Source organism: Phoca vitulina, unplaced genomic scaffold (assembly GCF_004348235.1).
Source record: "Phoca vitulina isolate PV1807 unplaced genomic scaffold, GSC_HSeal_1.0 scaffold5, whole genome shotgun sequence".
Classification (NCBI taxonomy): Eukaryota; Metazoa; Chordata; class Mammalia; order Carnivora; family Phocidae; genus Phoca; species Phoca vitulina.
Window position 1 is genome coordinate 60,662,999 of NW_022589708.1, and position 23,255 is coordinate 60,686,253.

Genomic DNA, 23,255 nt, shown 5'->3' on the forward strand with positions numbered 1-23,255 from the left:
AAGAAAACATCTAGAGGTAAACACTGCAAGGACCACCAGCAGGAAGAAGGTTGGTGTTTCTGAGATTTTTCCAAGTCGGGGCTTAGAGAGTACCGAACAGGAGGAGAGGTGAGGTTGGAGAAGCATTTTATCTCGAGTGCAATGGTTAAGCCACTGACAAATTTTAAGCAGAGGAGTAACACGATCTGGCTTATATTTTAAAACAAAATCTTCTGGCCACTGCGATAAAAATGGATTGAATAGGTTGGGGTTGGGCTGAATGGGGGAAGGGTTCAAGAGAAGAAGCAAGGAAAGCAGGTTACACTGGTAGTAGAGGCCAGAGCATATGGTGATTTGGACTGGGATAGAGGTGATATAAGTGGGAAAATTCAAGATCTACTTTGGAGGTAGAGCTGATAGGACTTGTTAATGGTTTGGATAAGAGTTGTGAGGAAAAGAGAAGAATCAAGGATGACTCTTAGAAACTTAGTTTTGAACCACTGAGTGAATGATGCAGTAGACTTAAAGATACTGTTTAGGAATGTTTGGAACACCTATTAAACAGTTAAGTGACAAAGTAGAGCAGCATTAGATATGAGTTTAGAGTTCAGTGGTGAGGTCAGGGGTAGAGATAAGGAGAGTCAGGAGCATAAGAATAGTATTTGACACCATTGTGGTAGGCTGAATAATGACCCCCCAAATATGTCCGTGTCCTAATCCCTGGAACCCTAAAGGACCTATTGTTCATGAAGGCACTTAAAATATGTTTTTTGTAGGTCTCACACAACACCCAAGGTAAGTATTATTATTTTCCACTTAATAGATGGGGAACCTGACGCTCAGAGAAGTGGAATGCCTTGTTCCAGGTCCCAGAACTGGAAAATACCTGTTTCACTTTCAAGTGCCTTACAGAATTTCTGCAAGGATGGGTAAAGAGTTGCACTGTGTGCTTTGAGACTGGTCCTTTGCAGCATACTGCCTTGGCTGCCAAAAACCTGCCCTAGAAATGCATTTCTATGAGGCCTGTCATTTCTTCGCCCAGCTCTGGCCTATTATTTTTCTGACCTCCAGAGCCCTTGCCAGCCCAATCACACCTCATGGCCACTCCTCAGCTAGTTTGTTAGCTCTGGGAGGGCTTAGTAGGGTCATCACATAATGAACAACCCCACATGCCAGGCCCTGTGCCAGGCACCTAACTTTCATTCAATAATCACAATAACTCTTTCCATTGTCTTTGGAGCGAGCTAGAAAGGCTGGATTACTGGGGAATGGAAAGAAGACAGGACCAGGAGCAAGGGGAGCCTGGGTTCAAGTCGGGTGGTGGGGATGGGGGGTGGAGGTGGCGCATAGCCCTAACTGGGAGCTAAAGTAACCTTGGTTTGGTAATTTAGTCCTTTAAGAAAACCAGAAAGATTACACTACAGATGATTTCGAAACTCCCTCGAAGATACTTGTAGGAGAGATTCTCTTCTTTCCCCATCTCTAGGGCTCCACTATTATAGGCAGCAGTCTGAACCAAGGGTGTAGTGACCGCCTGCCTGTTCAGCCCTGGGCTGCCCCTCAACTCCCTCCTTAGAGCTGAGTCTGGGCCGCGACTCAGCCAATTGCCCGGGACGCTGCCGGGCTCCGAAGTGGGCGATAGGTCATTCCAGGATAAGGGAGAGGAGGCTCTGAAAAACTGCAACTCCCAGGAGCCCTTGGGGCGCCACTCGGCAGCCCGGGCATGGTGCATGCTGGGAGCAGTATATTGCCTCCTGCCGTGGCAGGCTCATTGTTAAGGCAGCTCAGGACAGGTAACCCGTGCGCATGCCCAGTCACGTCCCAACTAGTTCGGCTTCTTTCCTTCCTGCAGGATTCTTCTCTTTCCGGCCTCGCCCAGGCGCGCTTTTCCCCGCCCCACCCCCGCCCCCTTCTTAGGGATTTTGGAGGGGGCGGGACCTCTGGCAAGCGCGTTCCCAGGGGTGTTTACACGCGCGTTCATGGGAGATTAAAAAGGGAGGGGACCAAACATTGGATGTGGAAGGTGGCGAATCTAGGAGACCGCGGCTAATGGAAGGCGCATGCGTTCCAGGGGCGGCGCTGCAAGGCGTCGGGAATCACGGAGGGGCGGGGCGGAAACGGGCCAGTGAGCTGACGCACGCGCATTGGGCCGCCAGCGCCCCGCCTCCTCCTTCAGGTTTCCTCTCCTCCTCCGCCACTCTTCCGGAAGTGCAGCCGCCCTCGCGCCCACCAGCGGCCACCCCCTGCGGCAGGCACCGCCCCCTCCCGGCTCCGCCCCCCAGCTCTCCGCCCCCTCCTCCGGTGGTGGCGCCGGCTTGCAGCCCGGGTCGTGGCGGTTTCGGTGCCCCAAGCCGGGAGCGCGGAGTCGTTCCCGGACCGGCGGCCAGGCTATGATCGCGGGTCCCCGGCGTCCCGCTCCGGTCACCCAGAGTCCCTGTCTCAGCTTGTGCCCGTACCCGAGCGGTCTCCTTAGCCCGGCCCCGCGGCGCGGTTGTCGGCGGCACCCCCGGCGCGCCCCCTCCTCCCGATGGCGGCGGAGATCCAGCCCAAGCCGCTGACCCGCAAGCCCATCCTGCTGCAGCGGGTCGAGGGGTCCCAGGAGGTGGTGAATATGGCCGTGATCGTGCCCAAGGAGGAGGGCGTCATCAGCGTCTCGGAGGACAGGTACGGACCGCCGCCCCTCGGCCGCGAGGAGGGGCGGGACGGGCCGGCGGTCCCGGAGCCCGCGTCCCGGGCTGTGCCTCCACGTCGGCGCAAGTGTAGACATACTCCCCCAAGTTTTTATTATAATGCGCATCCTGGTGGTGCTGGTGTCCAGCTGAGCTCCGCCGCCACTGCGTGGCTCTGGGAAGCGGAGACCAGACAGCGGCGTGCGCTCTGGCCTTGCCCGGGGCGGGTGGCGCAGGCCGGGCCAGGGTGGTCCTTGGACTAACTGTGCGCCGGCTCCTGGACCTTGGTCCAGCCCTAAGGACCGGAGGGGAGGAGAGTGGGGCCGCCCAGCCCTGCAGGTGTGTGCGTGGGGAGGATGCTCCGAGAGCCTTTGCTAGATAACTAAGGGTTTTGGAGTACTCTGGTACAGTTCTTAGGGCTCCAGACGGAAAGTAAATGCCACTCCCTTCTCCCAGACAGTCCCACCGAATCCAGATCTGCTGTACATCTTACACTGAACTCAATGAATATTGCAAGTTGTGAAGAGAGTATAACTTTGGGCTTCTGCCCAAAAGGAGAGGTGCCCTTCTCTTCTTTGCTCTCATTTTCTTATTTCTTCGAGCTCAAGGGGAAGCGCCTAGAACTTGCAAGGGACCACTGCTGCAAATAGCTCTCGAGTTCCTTCCCTTTGCTTGCTTCCTTTCTTTTTGCTTAATTTTGCTTAATTTGCAGAAGTGGAGCCAGTTGTTCTGCCTTTAATAATTTCCCTTATTTTTCAGACAATAGCGTTTGCGCTTTAACTTAATTCATTTAATATTTAGAAATTAAGCCGATGAAGCTGATTTCCATAGGAATGATGCTTGAATATAGTAATTATGGTATTTATCTAGAATTGTTTCGATAATACCAACTAGCGTTCTAAAAAATGTAACACTATAGAGGTATATGACAAGGGGCTTTTACCTTAAAACAGTAGTTAGGTTTTCTTAATGTAAATTCAAATTATGCTGAGGTAGAGAATTTTTTTCTCTGTGACCAGTACAGTTGCGGGCAGGGGCAAAGCAGCAACGGGTTCATTACTGTCTTTATAGTCATTTCAGCACTTTGTATGCAGTGTGGCCTCAAAAAAATTTGCCCGATAGGTCTATTCATATGATGGATTCTTCAGTATAACTAAGATGAGTGTATTAATCATACGTGTTTGTCTACATCATACTCCCTACAAATGGCCAAAAGGTGCTCTATTCATTTCCTAGATCCAATGGGGAAAATTGTAAACATAGGCCAGTGGCAAGCAGTCTGCAGTGAACAGAAGAAATACATTGCTGAAATGGAGTACATGGTTTAAAAACCTTTTGAAATTCACAAAGAAGTTTATAAATGTTTAGTTTTTTGATAGAGGCAAAATTCCATTAAGGAGATTGCTTCTGGACCTAGAAATTTGTTACGGATTTGTTTCTAAAGGGATATATTGATGTCACTTTCCCAGTCTATAACTGCTGTAGATGAAACTGCTCAACCTAACTGCTGTAGGAAATTCATAAATAAGTTTGTTGAGTCAAGTAAATGAAGGAGAAAGGTGGTTAAACTTAAGCTCCTTTAATACTAGTTTTGAAACTTTTTGCTTTGGTTGATGGTTTGGGAGTAGAGGTTAGTTTTCAGGGGTTTTTTGTTGTTGTTGTTGTCTTAAGAGTTCAGAGAGATTTTAGAGGTTATTTGCTCTAACTGCTTCATTTTATGGATGAGAAAATTTAGGCCAGAGAATTTACCTGCCCCAATTCAGGTAGCAGGTGGTGAAGCCAGGCTTAGCTCCTGAGTCTCCTGATTCCCCTTTTAGTGTGTTTATCTTGAAGGAAGCAGCTTAAGTAGGATGCATTTCAAGGTTTTTGGAGAAGCTGAAGTAGCATATGTGAAAGAAACTGAAGGATAAATCTCATTTGATTACAGGACAAAAATGTGATGTTTAGCTATATAGTAGCTTAATTTTCACTTTTCTAGTCTACAATGTAAACTAGAATTATTCTATTAAACTAGGAATTATTTTATTATAGAGTTACTGTTAAATAAATAAGGCCCACCCATAAGTCCAGAATTATTCTTTACATATATTTTACTAATACTCAAATTGACAAATCTGTGTTTCCATGCTCACAAGTGATAATAACTTTGTTATTTAGAGCTCAGTTTTGATTATGGTTTTCATTAAAAGAGAATTGATATGTATTCTTTCAGAATCCACTGTCAATGCCATTTGACATAATGCTAAAGATATGAAGATAGAATATTGATTTTCGTCAATACATACAAAGCCATTTCCATTAACTGCTTCAACTAGAAACTAATAGTTTTCATTCCTGAACTCTAAGGTTAAATCACAAATAACGTCCTATCCTGTCTGGCAGTGTCCTGGAAGTTCTTTGGAAACCTGGTTTCCCTTTTTGACCTCTGAATCCAGATAGCCTTTATCTAACCTTAGAAAACACTTAACATTTTCTATTTTAAACAGTATTATAGATACTTACGGTCCAGTCATCTTCTCCACCGCAAGGCGTCGGGAATCACGTGTGTGATTTCCCGCGTGTGTCTTATTATTGTAGTATCTTTAGGGCCTAGCAAAGTGCCTGACATTTGTTGTGTATCAGTGACTGATATATTTTTGTTGTTGTTTCTGAAAGCATCTTAACTATTATAGGCATTTAGTTGATATTTGTTGATTGACTTTTATGACAACCTATTAAAGCCCTGTGTGGACAAATGTGCACTTTTGGGAGGAGTGGACTGGGTGGTCTTCAGGGTGCTTTAAAACTTTGAAAGTCCATGCATTGCTTCATTCATTCCATCAACAAACATTTACGTTTCTGTTGTGTTCTGAGCACTTGCACATACTACATTGGTGAAATGGCAAGATCCTTTCAAGATACAATTTAGTGGGGGGGTGGGAGGAGTTTTAGAAGATAATAAAACAAAACCACAACCTCCAAGATTTAGTATTGAAAAGAGAATTTTTGGATGGGGAAGAGTAGTCGGATTCCATAGCCCTTATTGTCTCCTACATTTTATCTTCTTTTGGGGGATTCTTTCACTTGGATTACCATTTTCATCCTACTGCTGCTGTCAGTAGAGGGTTGATAATATTCTAATCATCAGGCCAAAGAGTCAATAAAAACCCTCACCCTCAGTTTATCTTAGCACAGTTAGGACAGCCTGGAACTTTGCTGGATACCAAGGAAGGAAATATAAGGGAACATAAGAAATATAAAAACAATCTGTTTTCAAAGTTCAGATTTCTGGTGCTATCATAATACAGAACTTGTTCTGGGAACTCCCTGGCCATTTCTGAGATTGTCTTTGCTTTGCGTATAGCTAGATTCTGTCTCTAGGGGACATACCCACCTTTGGTACTTTAGGTTCCTCATGTCCTAGCTGCCTTCTGGACTGTCTTTTCTGAGTGGATGCTATCTTAATATTCCTTGCTTAGGAGCTTCATACGAGACATCTTAGCTCGATTTTGATTAACACTGATATCTAGTCTGCAGCTTCCCAGGGGCTCCCTTGTCTTGTGATCGCCTCTTCTTCAGTGATGAAGGCCAGGAGAGACCTCTCTCCAGGTGGGACCCAACCCCATCACGTTTATATATTCTTTATATGCATATTTTAACACAAGTCAACAATCTTGGCGTTCAAACAGAGAGTTTTAGTAACTCTGGGTAGTTACTAGGGGGCAATTAAAGGAAATTGTTCCTTCACCAGGAGTCTGTACCTTCGCAGTGGGTAAAGGGGGGTTCGTTTTTATCTCAGTATAAGGAGATGTGCTGAAGACAGGTACAAACAACGTCCTCTGGGGTTACCGAAGAATCTCTGCTCGCGGTGGTTAGAGAAAAGGAGTGCTCCTACAGATGGGTCTTGCAGGATGACTAGGAGTTATGTGAAAAAGTGAGGGTAAAGAGCATTGTAGGTAGAGAGGGAAAAGAAAACTCTCATTCATCGAGAAGCACTAGAATGGACTGGTTAAGAGTATAGATTCAGGAGCCAGTCAACATGAATTCAGAACTCAGCTCTGAGTGATTTGAAGAATCTGGAAAATTAGTGTCTCCAGAGGAGTGACTTTGAGTGAAACTTTCTAAAACCTCTAGGCACAAGAATTTGAAATTCTTTTCTGGATAAAAAGATCCAAGGCTGTGGTGGTGGGGTGTTGGGGAGGAGGCTCTGATGGGGGTGGGGGTGGGGGAGGAACTGTTGGGGATGAGTGTAATGGAGAAGGGAGTGTGGGGGACCTACCACCTTATATTCTAATTTAATTCAGGACCAATTTATGCAGCATAGTTAGGGTTCCCTGTAATCCCTAAGGGCAGACAGAACCCCACTCCCCCTGCCCCCCACAATGGTAAAAGAGTCAGATTTTTATCTCCAAATGAGGAGATCTGGTCCCTAGTGCCTGACACAAGGCAGTATATATTCATTGAATGAACTATGCAATGGCTGATCAATCACCAGTTTGGAATGAATTGGGCCTGAGGAGGTGGTGAGTTTCCTGGAGCAATGATAGAGCAAAGATATTTGAGATGAGTCTGAGAGAAACTTAGTAGCTTGCTTTCACCCAGGGTAAAAATACAGCAGGGGATGGGGTTGGGAAGGGACTGGGACAAGAGAAGGGTTGGATTTTTTTTTTTTTTAATTTCTAAGGTGTTTTTTGTTTTTTGGGTTTTTTTGTTTGTTTTTGTTTTTGTTTTTTTAAATTCTGAACTACTCGATTCTAAGTGGTCATGACTACTTGACTATTTCTTGAAAAGATATGTTAAAATTTCACTTCATTTTATAAATCCTCATGCTCTTGGTTGGATTTACCATTGGTTCTTATCATTGTGAATTGCACTATCTCAGTTCTCTGAGAACCATTGTTTCACTAATATTTAGACCTTGGCTCAGTTCAGCTGAGTTCCTGGTAGTTTTAGGCACCATGTATTTTATAACATTTGCATCAAAAAAATATTTTTGAAAATGCAAATCAGGGGTTTCCCACAGTGCAAGCATCGTTCTGAAAGTTGAGGAGTTCTTAAGAGTGATGATATGAGGTCGTTAAAGTGGACAAAATTAGAACCCATCTAAACAAATTTTTGAGTGTGTCATGTCTCTATTTAATGGCATAAAATTAATAAACTTTCAACTATGCACTTGAGACTCATCACTTGGTGGTAATAATTGCTGGTTTCAAGGTCCCAAAATGGGAATTTACCCCATGTGATTGTTAAAAATTAGACCTTGATGCTGAATTCAGAGCATGAGGCAGTCTTTATGCCAGCAAATCTGTCTGGAAACAGGCTGCTTCTGTGTCTCTAAAGGTCAGAATACAGATTGACTTTTTAAGAAAAGATCACTATGGGAAAGCTTGTTTAAGGAGGCTTACTGGAGGAGGCTTAGCTCCCAGTGACCCCAGAGCTCCTGATGGTTCTGAATTTCCTACTTAATGTATGCACTTAAACCAGATTCTGTCCAGGACCTCAAAGATCTTAATCAGGGTACATTTCATCTGGATATTGCAGGACAATGGAAAATTCTGACCCTCCGAAAATGAGTGATTCTTGAATTGTGAAATCCTGACCAACAATCTTATACCTCACGTGTTAACTAAACTTACTTTGAAAAGAAAAATAGATAAAAATCATAGGATGTTAGTAGCTGGACGAGGAGGCTTTAGAGGGCTGATCTTTTCCAAGCAAACCAAATCAAAACTGTTAAAAAAGAAAATGCTACTTTTCCTTGTATAGCATCTTTCCCTGTCTCTGTTTTCATGTTGAATTTGGCTTTGAGAGGGAAACATTTTCTATTTGTCATTGAGAATCATTTTGATGTCATTAAAAAGTTCACAGTTTTGGGGAAATTAAAACACTGGCATTTAGAAATCAATAAGTAAATTGTGACTTAAGATTATTTCAGGTAGTGAGCTGTTGGTATCTGTAGCAGTAGTCTAGATTATATACAATATATGCTTACCTGAAAGGAAAATGGCCATCAAGCCAAGCTTTTCTTCTTACCTACAGTATCAGAACAGAAGGAATTCAAAGGGCGCCTGGGTGGCTCAGGTGTTAAGCGTCTGCCTTCGGCTCAGGTCATGATCCCAGGGTCCTGGGATCGAGCCCCACATCGGGCTCCCTGCTCGGCGGGAAGCCTGCTTCTCCCTCTCCCACTCCCCCCTGCTTGTGTTCCCTCTCTAGCTGTGTCTCTCTCTGTCAAATAAATAAATAAAATCTTTAAAAAAAAAAAAAAAAAAGAAGGAATTCAAAAGGAGATAACACTTGTTTATTTTTATTTCAATAGATCTTCCAAGGAGATGCTATAGTTAACCTAAAAAATGACCTAACACAGAAAAACCAACTTTGCTTGTGCAACTTCAAGCAGTCTCATTACTTTTTTTTTTTTCTTTCTTTTTTTAAAGGGCAGGGGGCCTCCTCATCCAAATGTTGCATTTAGGCATCAGTAAAAATTAATTCAGGGGCACCTGGGTGGATCAGTTGGTTAAGCGTTTGACTCTTGATCTCAGCTACGGTCTTGATCTCAGGGTCGTGAGTTCAAGCTCCACTTTAGGCATGGAGCCTACTTAAGAAAAAAAGAATTAAAAAAAATTAATTCAAAGGTGTAAGAAACTAGCAAATGAGACCAGAAAAGAAAACAAAGTCATCTGCCGGTTTCTTGGCAGGGTACGCTGCTTTGTGCTCTCATGTGCCTTTAATTTAAAGATTCTTGGAGGAGAACTGGGCCCGGGAGTCTGATCTCAGCTGTCCCCAGCATTGACCTTGGGCACTTCCTTGGGCATTTCATCACTCCAAGCCTCAGTTTCTCCCATCCGGCCGAGGAGCGTGTAGGCTTTCCTAGCTGAGACTCTGGCAGTGTGGCGTGCCCACGTGGTGACTAGAGAGGTGTAAACCGTCTGCAAGCGCATCACCCTCAAACCTTGAGCCGAGGGAGGTGTGCAGAGGGGGAAAAGTAGCATGTCTCTGTGAGGCGGCTCCAAATGCACAATGCTTTCTGGAGCCTTTGGAGGGCAGCGCTGTTTCTGCCGGGATGAAATATTAAAGAGGCGTTTGTTTTGTATCGGTGCGTAATACTCAGTTGAACTGGATTCACTACATTCCTACTTCTGGATGAATCCTTTAGTTTCAAATAACTGAACAGTTTAGCTCTGGGTGGTTTGCTGGTCTCTGTGTCAGGGACTGAGTGGTCTAGAGTAATGCTTTTGACACTTCTTAGACCACCTATCATAGTGAGAAATATATTTAGCATTGCTACCCAAGACTGTTAGACTCTCACACATACACAGGTATATAAGTGAAACCAAAGTTTTGTAGAATGGTACCCTTTAAATGTGACATGCTTGCAACAACAGAAATTCTGTTGTTGTCTGTATGGTTTCACTCATGCACGTGATTTTGTGAACCAGAGCGGGTTGAGAACGGCAGTGTGGAATACAGAGCTTCAGAGAAACTGTCCAAGGTTTGTAGGGTTTAGAGAAACTGTCCAAGGTTTGTACCCTCTTTCTCTCTGTGAGAGAAAGTTTTGGAACCCTTCCAGCCCGGAGCCAGAGAGAGCTCAGAGAAGACCAGGAGCACAGCAGACTGAGCAGCTGTTTGAGGGGCTGCATTTTGGCTTCTTGTGATGTGTTCATTTATTACTGACTTTTAGGACTCAGAAATGGTGCTTCTCATCCAAATTATGAATGTCAGCTGCTCACCTCTCTGTGAGAAAAAGCTTTTCTTTTTAGCTGGTCTTCTTCGCTTTTTACCTATAGTGTGGAGCTATTTGGGGATTCTATGCTTTTTCCACTTGTTTTATGTTTTTTTTTTAAATTTTATTATTTTTTTTTTACCTTTTTTTTTTTTTTAAAGATTTTATTTATTTATTTGAGACAGAATGAGAGAGAGAGAGAGAGCACATGAGAGGGGGGAGGGTCAGAGGGAGAAGCAGGCTCCCTGCTGAGCAGGGAGCCCGATGCGGGACTCGACCCTGGGACTCCAGGATCATGACCTGAGCCGAAGGCAGTCGCTTAACCAACTGAGCCACCCAGGCGCCCCTTTAATTTTATTTTTTTAAGCAATCCCTAAACCCAACATGGGGCTCAGACTCATCGCCCCGAGATCAGACTGAGCCTCTACCGACTGAGCCAGCCAGGAGCCCCTGTTAATACATTTTTTATCTTTTCCTCAATTTCTGAGGATCCATTTGTAGTTTAAGTCACCATAACAATCCCTCTGGAGTATGTTTATGTTTTAAATAAAGATAATATAACCATAATAAGAAATAATCACTCCTAAACCTCATAACACAATGACTGTTAGTGTTTTATATATATTTCCTTCTAGAAGTTTTGCTAATGCAGCTTTCAAAAATAGGACTGTAATCGCTACTTTTATTATTCTTGCCCTCACTTAAAAGTATGCCACAGCTATCTTGTCTTTAGCCATCATTTTTAGTGGCTGTATATTTTTCTTTTACTTCAGTTTGCACTCATATTTATGTAATGCTTGCACTGTATGTACTTGGCCCTTTCTGAGCAAGACATCCTGCTCTCAAGGTACTGATAATCTAAATGTTAGGATGAAAACTGTTAGGCATATAGGTATTTTTCCCCCCAGATTTTTGGATTATTTCTTTAGGAAAAAGTAGAAGAAGTTTGCCAGATTGCTTTCCAAAATGCTTGTGCCATTTTATAATATTAGTTTATAATATTAGAATATTAGTTTTACCACATCTGACCAGCCATAGGTATTATTTTAAAAATCTTCTTTATAATTTACATGGTAGTTTCTTCTGCCAGGGTGGCATCACTCTGGCACTTTACTCTGTCAGTGTGTCACATCCCAGACTTGCTCCGTGAAAGCTGGTGGTCAGGAGATGTGTGTGACTACTGGCCACGGTCTTCTCCTTTGCAGGCTTCTTCCTCTTTCCGTTTGCCATGTTGTCCTGAAACGGTGTGTCCATTGTCCCCACTGGTCTCTTGGCCCTTGCTTCATTGATGTTTAATTTGTATGTTTTGGTTGGCTTGTGAATATATATTTTTAAGATTTTATCTATTTATTTGTTTTAGAGAGAGAGAGAGAGTGTGGGAGATGGGCAGAGAGAGAGGGAGAGAGAGAATCTCAAGTGGACTCCGTGCTGAGCGTGGAGCGTGACATGGGGCTTGATCTCACGACTCTGAGATCATGTTCCAAGCCGAAACCAAGAGTCAGACGCCCAATTGACTGAGCCACCTAGGCGCCCCTGAATATTTTTTATTGACTTGTTTACTTATTATTTTTCCTTTTGTGAATTGTCTGTTCCTGTCCTTTGTCTGTTTCTCCACTGACGGCTCCTGGTTCTTCTGTACAATTTCTTGTGTGTGTATTCCATAGATATAGTAAGGATATTAACCTTTTGTCTATTGTATATCCAGATATATGTCTTATCCTCTGTTTATTTTTCACACAGAAAACATTTACTTTTGAATTGAACCATCTGTCCTTTCTTGCTAGTGAAGTTTCTTCTATCATTCCTAATTTGGGGAAGTAATTTTCTTTCCCCAGGGAGTCATTGCATATGCATGTTTTGTTTATCCTGGTTACATAATTTGGTGAAAAAGTAACCTCTTGATTTGTTTGGAATGTGTTTCGTTGGATGGTGTAAATTGAGGAGTGTAACAGGTTTTTCTGAAATTTGCTATTGATTATTTCAACGTCATTTATTGAATGGTCCTTATGCTTTCTTTTGTATATATTTGTGAAACTGCCTTTATCACAAAATTAAATTCTCCTAATCAACAGGGCCTACTGTGGGCTTCTTTTAATACTGGTTCTACACTTTCAGTTATTGTAACTAATGAGTTGTTCTGGACAGCATCCCATTATTTGTCTCTGATAATAGCCTGAGTCTCTCTGGCCAGGTTGGTGAGTTAATAGGACTGGCGTCATTTGGCTCCAGACGACTGGCTCTTTCCCAAACTTTAGGATTTCAGAGTTTCAGTTTCCACATCTGTAAATTGGGCATAACGAGTCCTCCTGGAGTTGTTGGGAGGTTTAGATGAGCTGACATTCCTGCAGCACTTGGCTTTGTACTGGGAGTGTAGATGGTGTTTGCTGAGTAAAGGGGAGTTGTATTTTTTATGATACCACTCATGCCTCTAAGTAGGTAAGCTTTTCCTGTTGCTATGGTTCCATTAAGGCTTGACTATTTTAAGAGTCACCTTGGATACACAAAGGCAGGGCTATTGAATTTTTGTTTGTGTGTGTTCATAGAGTTCTGAGCCCTTGTTTCTCTTCTCTAGATATAGAAGGGTAATGTCACTCTGATTTTTTTTACTGCCACTTCCCAGACTTGCCCCCCGAAAGCCAGTGGTCAGGAGATAGATGTGGCCGCTGGCTGCTGTGTTCTCCTTCACAGGCTTCTTCCCCTTTCCATTTGTCATCGTCCTGCAACGGTGTGTCCATTGTCCCCACTGGTCTCTTGGAGGTCAGGGGCTGTATCTTCCATGTATTCCATGGGGAATATTTTGAGGTAGAGTTGTATGTCTAACTGAGCTACTCTCAGCTGGAAGCCTGGGCATTATAAGCCTGCAGCTGGTGGGTAGAGTTCACCTTTAGGCAGATGTTGACCCTATGCAATGTTTCTGGAAGTTTGAATTAGTAGCCGAGTCTTAAAAATCTGGATTTCACATAAAAGTCCAGATTGCTGGCCTCTCTTGACAGATGGGGAAGATGTGGCTGTGCCAGGCCTCAAGCCCCTTCCTGTGGGCCCCTTGCTCGGCCCACTGGCTAAGGTCATTTGGGCAAGGCCACGAGAGGGACATCCCTGCTGCCTGCTGGTGGGGAAACTGCAGATGAGATGCAGCTTTCCTGTCTTCCTCTAAATCTGAAAGGCAGCACTTTCCCTTGTGTGGAGCCAGTAGTTTGAGCTTTTTGGGTATTTGGAAGAAGTGGAAGAAATGGAAAGATATCCAGAGAGCCCATATTTCTAAAAAATTAGGTGGGGGTGGAAGGAGGAAGCACATATGTTAAACCTTGAGACAGCTTTTATAAGCCAGCCTCATGTTATACACAGTAAATATATAAAATAAAGGCAGGTATTGGTAAATTAGGCGGCGCATTTATCCCCTTATCCCCTCTCTGGAGGCTTTGTAACAGTGTTGGGACCTGGGGCTCAAGTCAGGGAAAGTTGGATTTGACACCTGGTGCTGCATCTGCCAGTTGTGTGATGACCTGTGCAGCTGTAAAATGGGAATTAAAATATACCTACCCTGTGGGATTATTTTGAGTGTTCAGTGATGCTGTGCTCCAAAGTGCTGCATCTAGCCATTCCTACAGGAATGTTGCGGTTTGCCTCCCTTCCTGCAGGCTGTTTTTCTAATGCTTTTTATTTTTTTAAAGATTTTATTTAAGAGAGAGAGAACAGGGGCACAAGCGGGGCAGGGGCGGGGGAGGGAGGAAGAGGGAGAAGCAGGCTCCCCGCTGAGCAGGGAGCCAGATGTGGGACTCGATCCCAGGACCCTGGGATCATGACCTGAACCGAAGGCAGACACTTAACTGACTGAGCCACCCAGATGCCCCTGCTTTTCTAATTCTTTAATAACTGTCTTGTCCCTCTAACTCTTCCTTGTCCCTTATTGTCTTTGAATCAGTCCTTCTTTCCCTTTAGTTTTCTCCCCACTCTTTCCTTACATGCCATTGCTTCTGGAAAGAGGACTCAAGCATCAGAACTAGTTCTGGAACCCTCTTTGATCCTCTTCTGAACTGATTTTTTTTTTTTCTAAGATTTTATTTATTTATTTGTCGGAGAGAGAGAGCGCACAATCAGGGGGTGTGGCAGGCAGAGAGAGAAGCAGGCTTCCCGCTGAGCAAGGAGCCCGATGTGGGACTAATCCCATGACCCTGGGATTGTGAGCTTTGCTGAAGGCAGACGCTTAACCACCTGAGCTACTGAGGTGCCCCTGAATTGACTTTTTCATAGTTTTGCATAATGTATGTGAAAATGCTTCATATACGTCAGGTCCTATACAGATGTTAAGGACTGTGACTCTAAATACAAAACACGAATGTATACTTTTTTTTTAATCTTAAGATTTTATTTATTTGAGAGAGAGAGAGAGAGAGAGTGCGTGTGTGTGAGCAGGGGAAGGGACAGAGGGAGAGGGAGAGAGAATCCCAACCGGGAGCCTGACACAGGGCTTGCTCTCAGACCCAGAGATCAAGATCTGAGCTGTGAAACCAAGAGTGGGTTGCTTAACTGTTGGAGCCACCTAGGCGCCCCAGATGTATACTTTTTTGAATCTAGAGAGTTTGTGTTTTCTTTATGTTCAATTTAAAAGTAGATTCTAGTGTTAAAAAAACCTGTAAAATTATAGTTATTTTGTAGATCTGGATTAATATTTTTCTGGAGTCAGTTATCCCAGGACCCCAGGATCACGACCTGAGCCGAAGGCAGACGCCCAACCATCCGAGCCACCCAGGAGCCCCTCAGTTATCTTCAATAGAAGAGAGGCTTCCCATGCTGTTAGAATTATAATAATCTGTTTTAGTGCTCATTGGCATTTCTGGCCCTTGGAAAATACTAGCTGTCTGATATGTTAGAGGTTGATTTTGTTTGCGGGAGAAGGGGTGTTGGGAAATCTCTAATTTATTATATTCTGATTTGAATGGCTTAATAAGTTCTCTTTATATCTCAAAGCTTAGATTGTTAAACAGTTTTGAAGAACGCGTAATTTTTCTCCAGAAGGTAAGATTGAATTAGAGAGGCTAGTTATGCTTAAACAGTAGTTAGCTGAATTAGCATGCCATTTGAATGGATTAAATTGGTTTGGAATTTGGTTGCACTGTGGAGAGTCTATCAGATGTACACAACGTAGATCTTTGCGCTTTATCTGAACAGAGTAGGAAAAAAGCTGAGAAAAAAGTTCACTCCGTCTGAAAAGGTTCACGGTAGTGCAGGGAGAGGAAGAGGTCCGGGCAAGGAGTCTTGAGGCTCCAGAGAGGTGTGTGGGTTGTCTGTAGGTACATATATGTGGGTTGACCTTTTTCTCTGGTATGATCTTTACCCCACCCCTCTGGTTTTAGTTTTTTTGTTTGTTTTCTTTTCAAGAATGCCCTGCCGTCACACGTGTATAGCCTCCCCCATTATCAACGTCACTTACCAGATGGTGCATTTTCACCAAAGTCCATAGTTTCCCTAGGATTCACTCTTGGTGGTGTATATTCTATGGACAAATGTATAATGACATCATTGTAATACCAAACAGAGTATTTTCAGTGCCCTAAATATCCTCTGTGCTCTGCCTGTTCATCCTGTCTCCCCCTTGCCCCCAAGCACTTATTCTTTTTATTGTCCGTAGTTTTGCTTTTTCCAGATTGACTTCTTTCATTTAGTAATATGCATTTAAGTTTCCTCCATGTCTTTTCATGTCTTGATGGTTCATTCCTTTTTAGCACTGAATAATAGTCCATTGTCTAGATGTAGCACAGTTTATCCATTCACCTACTAAAGGACATCTTGGTTGCTTCCAAGCTTTGGCAGTTATCAGTACAACTGCTGTAAACATCCCTGTGCAGGTTTTTGTGTGGACATGTTTTCATCTCCCTTGGGTAAATACCAGGGAGTACAATTGGTATTTGTACAATTGGCGAATCGTATGGCACAAGCATGTTTAGTTTTATGAGAAACTGCCAAACTGTCTTCCAAAGTGGCTGTACCATTTTGCATTCCCCCTGGCAGTGAATTAGAGTACCTATTGCTCCACAAATCCTTACCAGCATTTGATGGTGTTAGTGTTCTGGATTTTGGCCATTCTGATAGACTTGTAGTGATATCTCATTGTTATTTTCATTTGCATTTCCCTGATAACATGAGGTGGAGTATCTTTTCATATGCTTATTTGCCATCTGTAGATCTTCTTTGGTGAAGTGTCAAGGTCTTTGCCCCATGTTTTGTTTTGTTTTTTTAACTTGAATGGTTTGTTTTCTTCTTGTTGAGTTTTAAAAGTTCTTTGTATATTTTGGGTATAGTCCTTTTTTGATATGTCTTTTGTAAATATTTTCTCCCAGTCTGTGGCTTGTCTTCTAATTTTCTTGATATTGTCGTTCACTGAACAGAAATTTTAGGTTTAAAGAAGTACAGCTTATCAATTCTTTCTCTCTCTCTTTTTTTAAGATTTTATTTACTTCAGAGAGAGAGAGCGAGTGCAAGCATGAGCAAGGGATAGGGCAGAGGGAGAAGCATACTCCCCACTGAGCAGGGAGCCCAATGTGGGGCTCGATCCCAGGAACTGATCCACCCAGGCGCCCTTATCAATTATTTCTATCATAGATTGTGTGTTTGGTGTTGTACCTAAAAAGATGATCACCATGTCCAAGGTCATCAAGAATTTCTTTTATTTCATCTTCTAGGAGTTTGTAGTGTAAGTTCCTGACATTTTGTTTGTGGAGGCATTCATTTCAGAAGGCATCCATCTTGAATAAACATGTTGCCAGTTTTATGACACAGCTTCTAGTAAGACAACCAGATAAGGAACTAGGCCATTCCCACACATGAAGGTCCTTGTTTCAAAAAGCTCTGGGTAGAGGGGGAGACGAACCATGAGAGACGATGGATTCTGAAAAACAAACTGAGGGATCTAGAGGGGAGGGGGTGGGAGAATGGGTTCGCCTGGTGATGGGTATTAAAGAGGGCACGTTCTGCATGGAGCACTGGGTGTTATGCACAAACAATGAATCATGGAACACTACATCAAAAACTAATGATGTAATGTATGCTGATTAACATAACAATAAAAAATTTTAAAAAAGACAATTAGAGATATTTGATTAAGGGCTATCCATTAGATAATAGCATTGTACCAAGGTTAATTTCCTAATTCTGCTAAATTAACTTTTGTTATGGAAGAGATTATCCTTTTTTAAAGGAAATACATCCTTAAGTATTTCAGAATAAAAAGGCATCATGTCTCCAATTCATTCTAAATTGGTTCAGAAAAAAAAAATAATGATAGGCACATATATATGGCAAGAACAATGGTATATATGTGATAAAATGTAAACATTCAGGGCATCTGAGAGAAGGGTATGTAGAATTATTTATACTATTGTTGCAATTTTTTTGGTAAGTTTACTTATTTAAAAATAAAAAGTTTAAAATATATATATATTAAAAAAAAAAGCTCTGGGTAACCTAGGTGACTGCTTGAGAGACCCCACTTCTCCCTTTCAGTGCCCTAATTCTTGCTCTCATGTTTTAAGTTAGCCAATAAAGAGTGAACCCATGAAACCCTAGACACAACCCTTGGACCCTAGTAAAGGCAGAGCCCTGGGTCCATTCTCTCTCTCTTTCTCTACCTGTGACCTTGCTCTGTGACCCTCTGGAGTGCTGTGTACTATCCAGAACTTGTGAGTAATAGATCTTGTTCCTCAAAGTTCTGTAATGGTTTCTTGTTGAAATGCATTTTGCAGTTGGACTAAGAACCCAAGAGCTGGCGCAGCCATAAATAGGGGCTGTAGCAGGGGAAGTGTGTGTGGCGCTCGCTACGAGTGGTATGTGCGTGCAGGCATTCCTAATGGAGGGTGCTACCATCAGTAGGCTTGGGACTGTCAGAACAGAGTTTTACAGTTTTGCATTTTATATTTAGGTCTATGATCCATTTAGAGTTAATTTTTGTAAAGGGTGTAAGGTCTCTCTAGATTCATTCTTTTGCATGTGGATGCCAGTCTTCTGAGCCCATTTGTTGAAGAGACTGTCTTTGCTCCATTGTATTACCTTTGCTCCTTTGTCAAAGATCAGTTGTGTCATTTATGGGGGGGAGGGTCTGTGTGTGGGTTCTCCATTCGGTTGCATTGATCTTTTGTCTGTTCTTTCACCCATACCACATTGTCTTTGTTACTGTAGCTTTATAGTAAGTCCTGAAGTCTGGTAGCATTAATCCTCTAACTTTGTTCTCGTCTTTCAATATTATGTTGGCTATTCTGAGTCCTTTGCTTCTCCTTACGAACTTTAGAATCAGTTTGTTAATATCCATAAAATAATTTGCTTGGATTTTGATTGGTCGCATTGAAAATGCACATCACGTTGGGAAGAACTGATGACATCTTGACAGTATTGAGTCTTCCTATCCATGAAGGTGGAATATCTCCTCATTTATTTAGTTATTCTTTGATTTCATTCATCAGAATTTTGTAGTTTTCCTCCTATAGATCTGGTATGTATTTTGCTAGATTTATACCTAAGTATTTCATTTTTGGGAGTACTAGTATCAGTGGTACTGTGTTTTTAATTTCAAATTCCTGTTGTTCATTGCTGGTATATAATAAAGCAGTTGACTTTTGTATATTAACCTTGTGTCCTGCTACCTTGCTATACTTCTCTACTCTGTAATAATTTAATATTACTAAATGAATCTTTTAGGGTTGCATACATCTGGAGATATATATCAGTATCATTATTGAACCCAGAAGATCCATACACACTCTTTAAGTTGTGGATTTGTTGATAAGTGAACAAAAGGTTAATTTATTTTTTTAATTTATTTTTTAATTTAATTTTTTTTTTTTAGAGAGAGAGAGAACGAGTAGGGGGTAGGTAAGGGTAGAGGGAGAGGGAGAGAGAATCTCAAGGAGGCTCCACACCTAGCACGGAGCCCACTGTGGGGCTCTATCTCATGACCCTGAGATCATGACCTGAGCCGAAATCAAGAGTCAGACACTTCCTTATTGAGCCACCCAGGTGCCCCCAAAAGATTAATTTCTTGAGATTGCTCTGAGTAGCTTCCAGTGGTCCATTGGAACCAAGATGGTCCTTTTGTATGTTTGACTGTAATTGACATTTTTATATTTTGGCATAGGTCCTTGTTGATGTCTTAACCACTGAATAATTACTGGGAAATTCCATTCTTGAGCCTTCAACTGAACTTGAGCTAGCTTGAAAACTTGAAGTATTGGACAGTTTTTACATAGCACGATATTAAGTTTGTCCTTTTGAGTATGTTGTCATAGTATTTTCAGGGCCCAGCATTGCTTATTTCTACTTTTACAAAACTTGGTAATTGGTCTCTTTGTTGCTTTTCTTGCCTAGTAGTCCATTTCCATATTGTGTGGAACAGTGAGGTTAAACTGGTGACAAATCCTGGATGGATTTGCAGAGAGATTGGGATCAAAATGGTGAAATATTTACTTATTTGAAGTGTAATTTTGCTGGGAGATTGCCACAATTTGAGAATTAAATAATCATAGTACAAAAGAAACAAGATTTTTTTAAGGTTAAAAAAAAAAGGTTGCTTATTTGGGTAGTTCATTTCCCATGGGTACTAATTAATCCATACCATAACTGAAGTTCTGAACATTTGAACAAAAAATAGCAGGTAAAAACAGCTAGATACTAGCAGTTACATTTAAAAAATAATTAAACTTGGTTTTTAGGTGATAGTACATGCATGTGTGAAACTCAGAAGGCTCTACTGAGAGAAGTTAAGCTCTTTCCCACTTGTGGGTTTTATGATTTTGTGAAAGGAAAACTGATAGGATTTGCACATGCTCTGTCTGATATGTGGCCTGATAGGATCTCTTTGGGCATTTCTGCTTTCGCAGCTGTAAACTTCACTTGTAGAACTACTCTGGGGATTAACAGTGCTTGCATGTGGCCTCCGCGGCCTCCTCCTCCTCCTGATCTCCTGATAGCTGCATTCCCTCAGCACCCTCTTCATGTGTTTATTAAAACACCTCCTTACATGCATTAAAATTGTTTATCTGTTTACTTATGTCCTGCTCTGGGATCCTCAGCACTGTGTTTTTTCAAGGCCTCTGGCTCAGAACTTAAAACATAGTAGGCAGAATTGGAGCAGTAGAGGTTTGTGTTGTGTGTTATAACGTTCACAGTGAGGGAGGGAATCTGGAAACCAGTTGTCTTCTAGTGATAGATAATGGCACAGTCTCTTAGTACAGTGAGCTGAAACCAGCTCTGGAGTTTACTGGCAGAAGGCTCAAGTATCCTGCAGAATCTGAGGACAGGGATGCATTTGGGCTCTAGTAATAGAGCTAAAGACTGGAACATACGGAGAATCCGGAAGTCCTCCCTCCCTGTTGCTCATGGGTTTTTCTGTGTCTGCTTCATTCTTCTCTCTTGCTCACACTGGCTTTCTCTTTCTTACTTAGTCCACATGGCAGAACATGGCTGCCATCTGCTCCCAAAATGTACGTGTTCTACTGTAGGGAAGCAGGGAGATTGATGTCAGGCTTCCAGTCCTACTTCCAGAGTTCCTTGGGGAAGGACTTACTGGTCCAGCCATGGTCACCTATTCACTTGAGGATTATGACCACAAGTGGGTTCATGTTGCAGGTTATGGCAATCACTGCGGCAGCCCGTGGAGGGGGAGGGCAAGGGCAAGTGTCAGACAAGAGTTGTAAGGTACACAATCGAGCAAGTGCCCACTTCTGGAACAGCGTGGGCATGAGACAACACTGTGCCCTTGTAGCTTGGTGTATTGTTGGTTGTTGCTCTAGTAGCAGCAGAATAAGGAACACTGACTTCCTTTTCTCATGATCTTCATTGCCTTGTATTTTTTTTTTTTTTTAAATCTGCTCATATAGCACTTGGCACCATTTTCTCCTCATCACTTCATTTGCTGATGTGACATGTTGACTGCTATTTTCTCGTAGTGAATAAAAGGAGGAGAATGGGTAGGTATTTCAGTATGAATGTTTCCTGAGCAAAAGCCATTATTATATGACAAATTTTAGCACTAGTGAGTAGACCCCATATGGTAACCATATTTTCTAAACTCCAAAACACATGGCTAAAGAACAGTTTTTTTTTTCCTGATGGATGATCTTATATATATATATATATATATATATATTTCATTATATTTTTAACAAACTCAGATTTGAAAAATGACGTTAAGCACATATGGGCACGGTATGTATTCCATTTCAGGGAGAAGGTTGGAAAGCCTCAAGAATATTAATAGTAGTTAGTAATAGCTAACATTTATTGAGTACATACCATGTGCCAGTCACTGTGTTAAGCCCTTTTTGTGCCTTTTCTTATTTAATCCTCAAGATGATTTTATGAAGCTAGTATTTTACTCTCATTTGAAAGATGAGGGAACAAATGCAGCCAGGAATAGGCAGGGTGAGGATGTGTAACCCTGGGTCATTGGATGCCACAGCCCTTCCATCCAGCCTCACTGTGCCATGCCATCTTTCAGAGGCCTCTATGGAGCGGGAGAAGGACCAGCCTCCACGGGTATCACAAAAGGCCGAATTTGGTTTTTCAGAGGCAAAGCTAGCAAATCAGCTAACTGGTCAACAAATTATAATGCAAATTAAGTAGAAAGAGAGTAGGCATCCTTTTACATCCTTATGATACCCTTCTTTACCTGCTCCGGGTGTTGGTCTTACAAAATTGTAGATGTGAAATCAATCACCCAATTAAAAAATGGACAAAGGATCAAAAAGAATGAAATCTTGCCATTTGCAATGATGTGGATGGAGCTAGAGTGTATTATGCTAAGCGAAATAAATCAGTCAGAGAAAGACAAGTACCATATGATTTCACTCATATGTGGAATTTAAGAAACAAAACAGATGAACCTATGGAAAAAAAAAAGAAGCAAACCAGGAGACAGACTCAACTATAGAGAACAAACCGAGGGTTCCTGGAGCAGAGGTGGGCAGGGGGATGGTTTAAATGGGTAATGGTTATGGAGGGCACTTGTTGTGATGAGCACTTGGTGTTGTATGTAGTGATGAATCACTAAATTCTACACCTGAAACCAGTATTACACTCTATGTTAACTAACTGAATTTAAATAAAAACTTGAAAAAAAAAAAATGGGCAAAGGACCTGAATAGACATCTTTCCAAAGAAGATACATGAGTGGCTCACAGGTATATGAAAAGTTGCTCAGCATCACTAATCATCAGGGAAATGCAAATCAAAACCGTATTGAGATACTACCTCACACCTGTGAGAATGCCCATCATCAAAAAGACAAGAGATAACAAATGCTGGCAAGGATGTGGAGAAAAGGAAACCCTTACGCACTGTTGGTGGGAATGCAAACTGGTGCAGCCACTATAGAAAACAGTGTGGAGGTTCTTCAAAAAATTAAAAAATAGAACTACCATATAATTCAGCCATTACACTCCTGGGAACATATCCAAAGGAAACAAGAACACTTATGTTGTAGGGATAATCTGTGCCCCCATGTTCATTGCAATGTTATTTACAATAGCCAAGATATGGAAACAACCAAAGTGTTCACCAATGGATGAATAGATACAGAAGTTGTTTATATGTAATAGAACATTCCTCAGCCGTAAAAAGAAGGAAGTATGCCCATATGTGACAACATGGATAGACTTTGAAGGTATCGTGCTAAGTGAAATAAGTCAGACAGAGAAAGAAAATACTGTATGATCTCACTTACATGTGGAATCCAGAAAAAAAATCGAATTCGTAGAAAAAGGGATCAGGTTTGTGGTTATCAGAGGCAGGGGGTAGGGAGAGGGAGAATTGGAGGAAGGTGGTTATAAGACAAATAAGTCCTAGGGATGTGATGTTCAATGGGATGACTGTAACTAACACTGCCGTATGGTATATTTGAAAGTAGTTAAGAGAGGAAATCT

General features: G+C 42.2%; 1 protein-coding gene across 1 annotated transcript in view; it reads left to right on the forward strand.

Annotated features, from left to right (window-relative positions):
* Positions 1 to 2,274: 2,274 nt before the first annotated feature.
* Positions 2,275 to 23,255, forward strand: part of WDFY2 (WD repeat and FYVE domain containing 2) — a 170,391-nt gene continuing 149,410 nt past the window's right edge. The window contains exon 1 of the mRNA XM_032403088.1: positions 2,275 to 2,643. Coding sequence (XP_032258979.1) covers positions 2,507 to 2,643 — 137 coding nt within the window. The 5' untranslated portion in view covers positions 2,275 to 2,506. The remainder of the gene's footprint in view (positions 2,644 to 23,255) is intronic.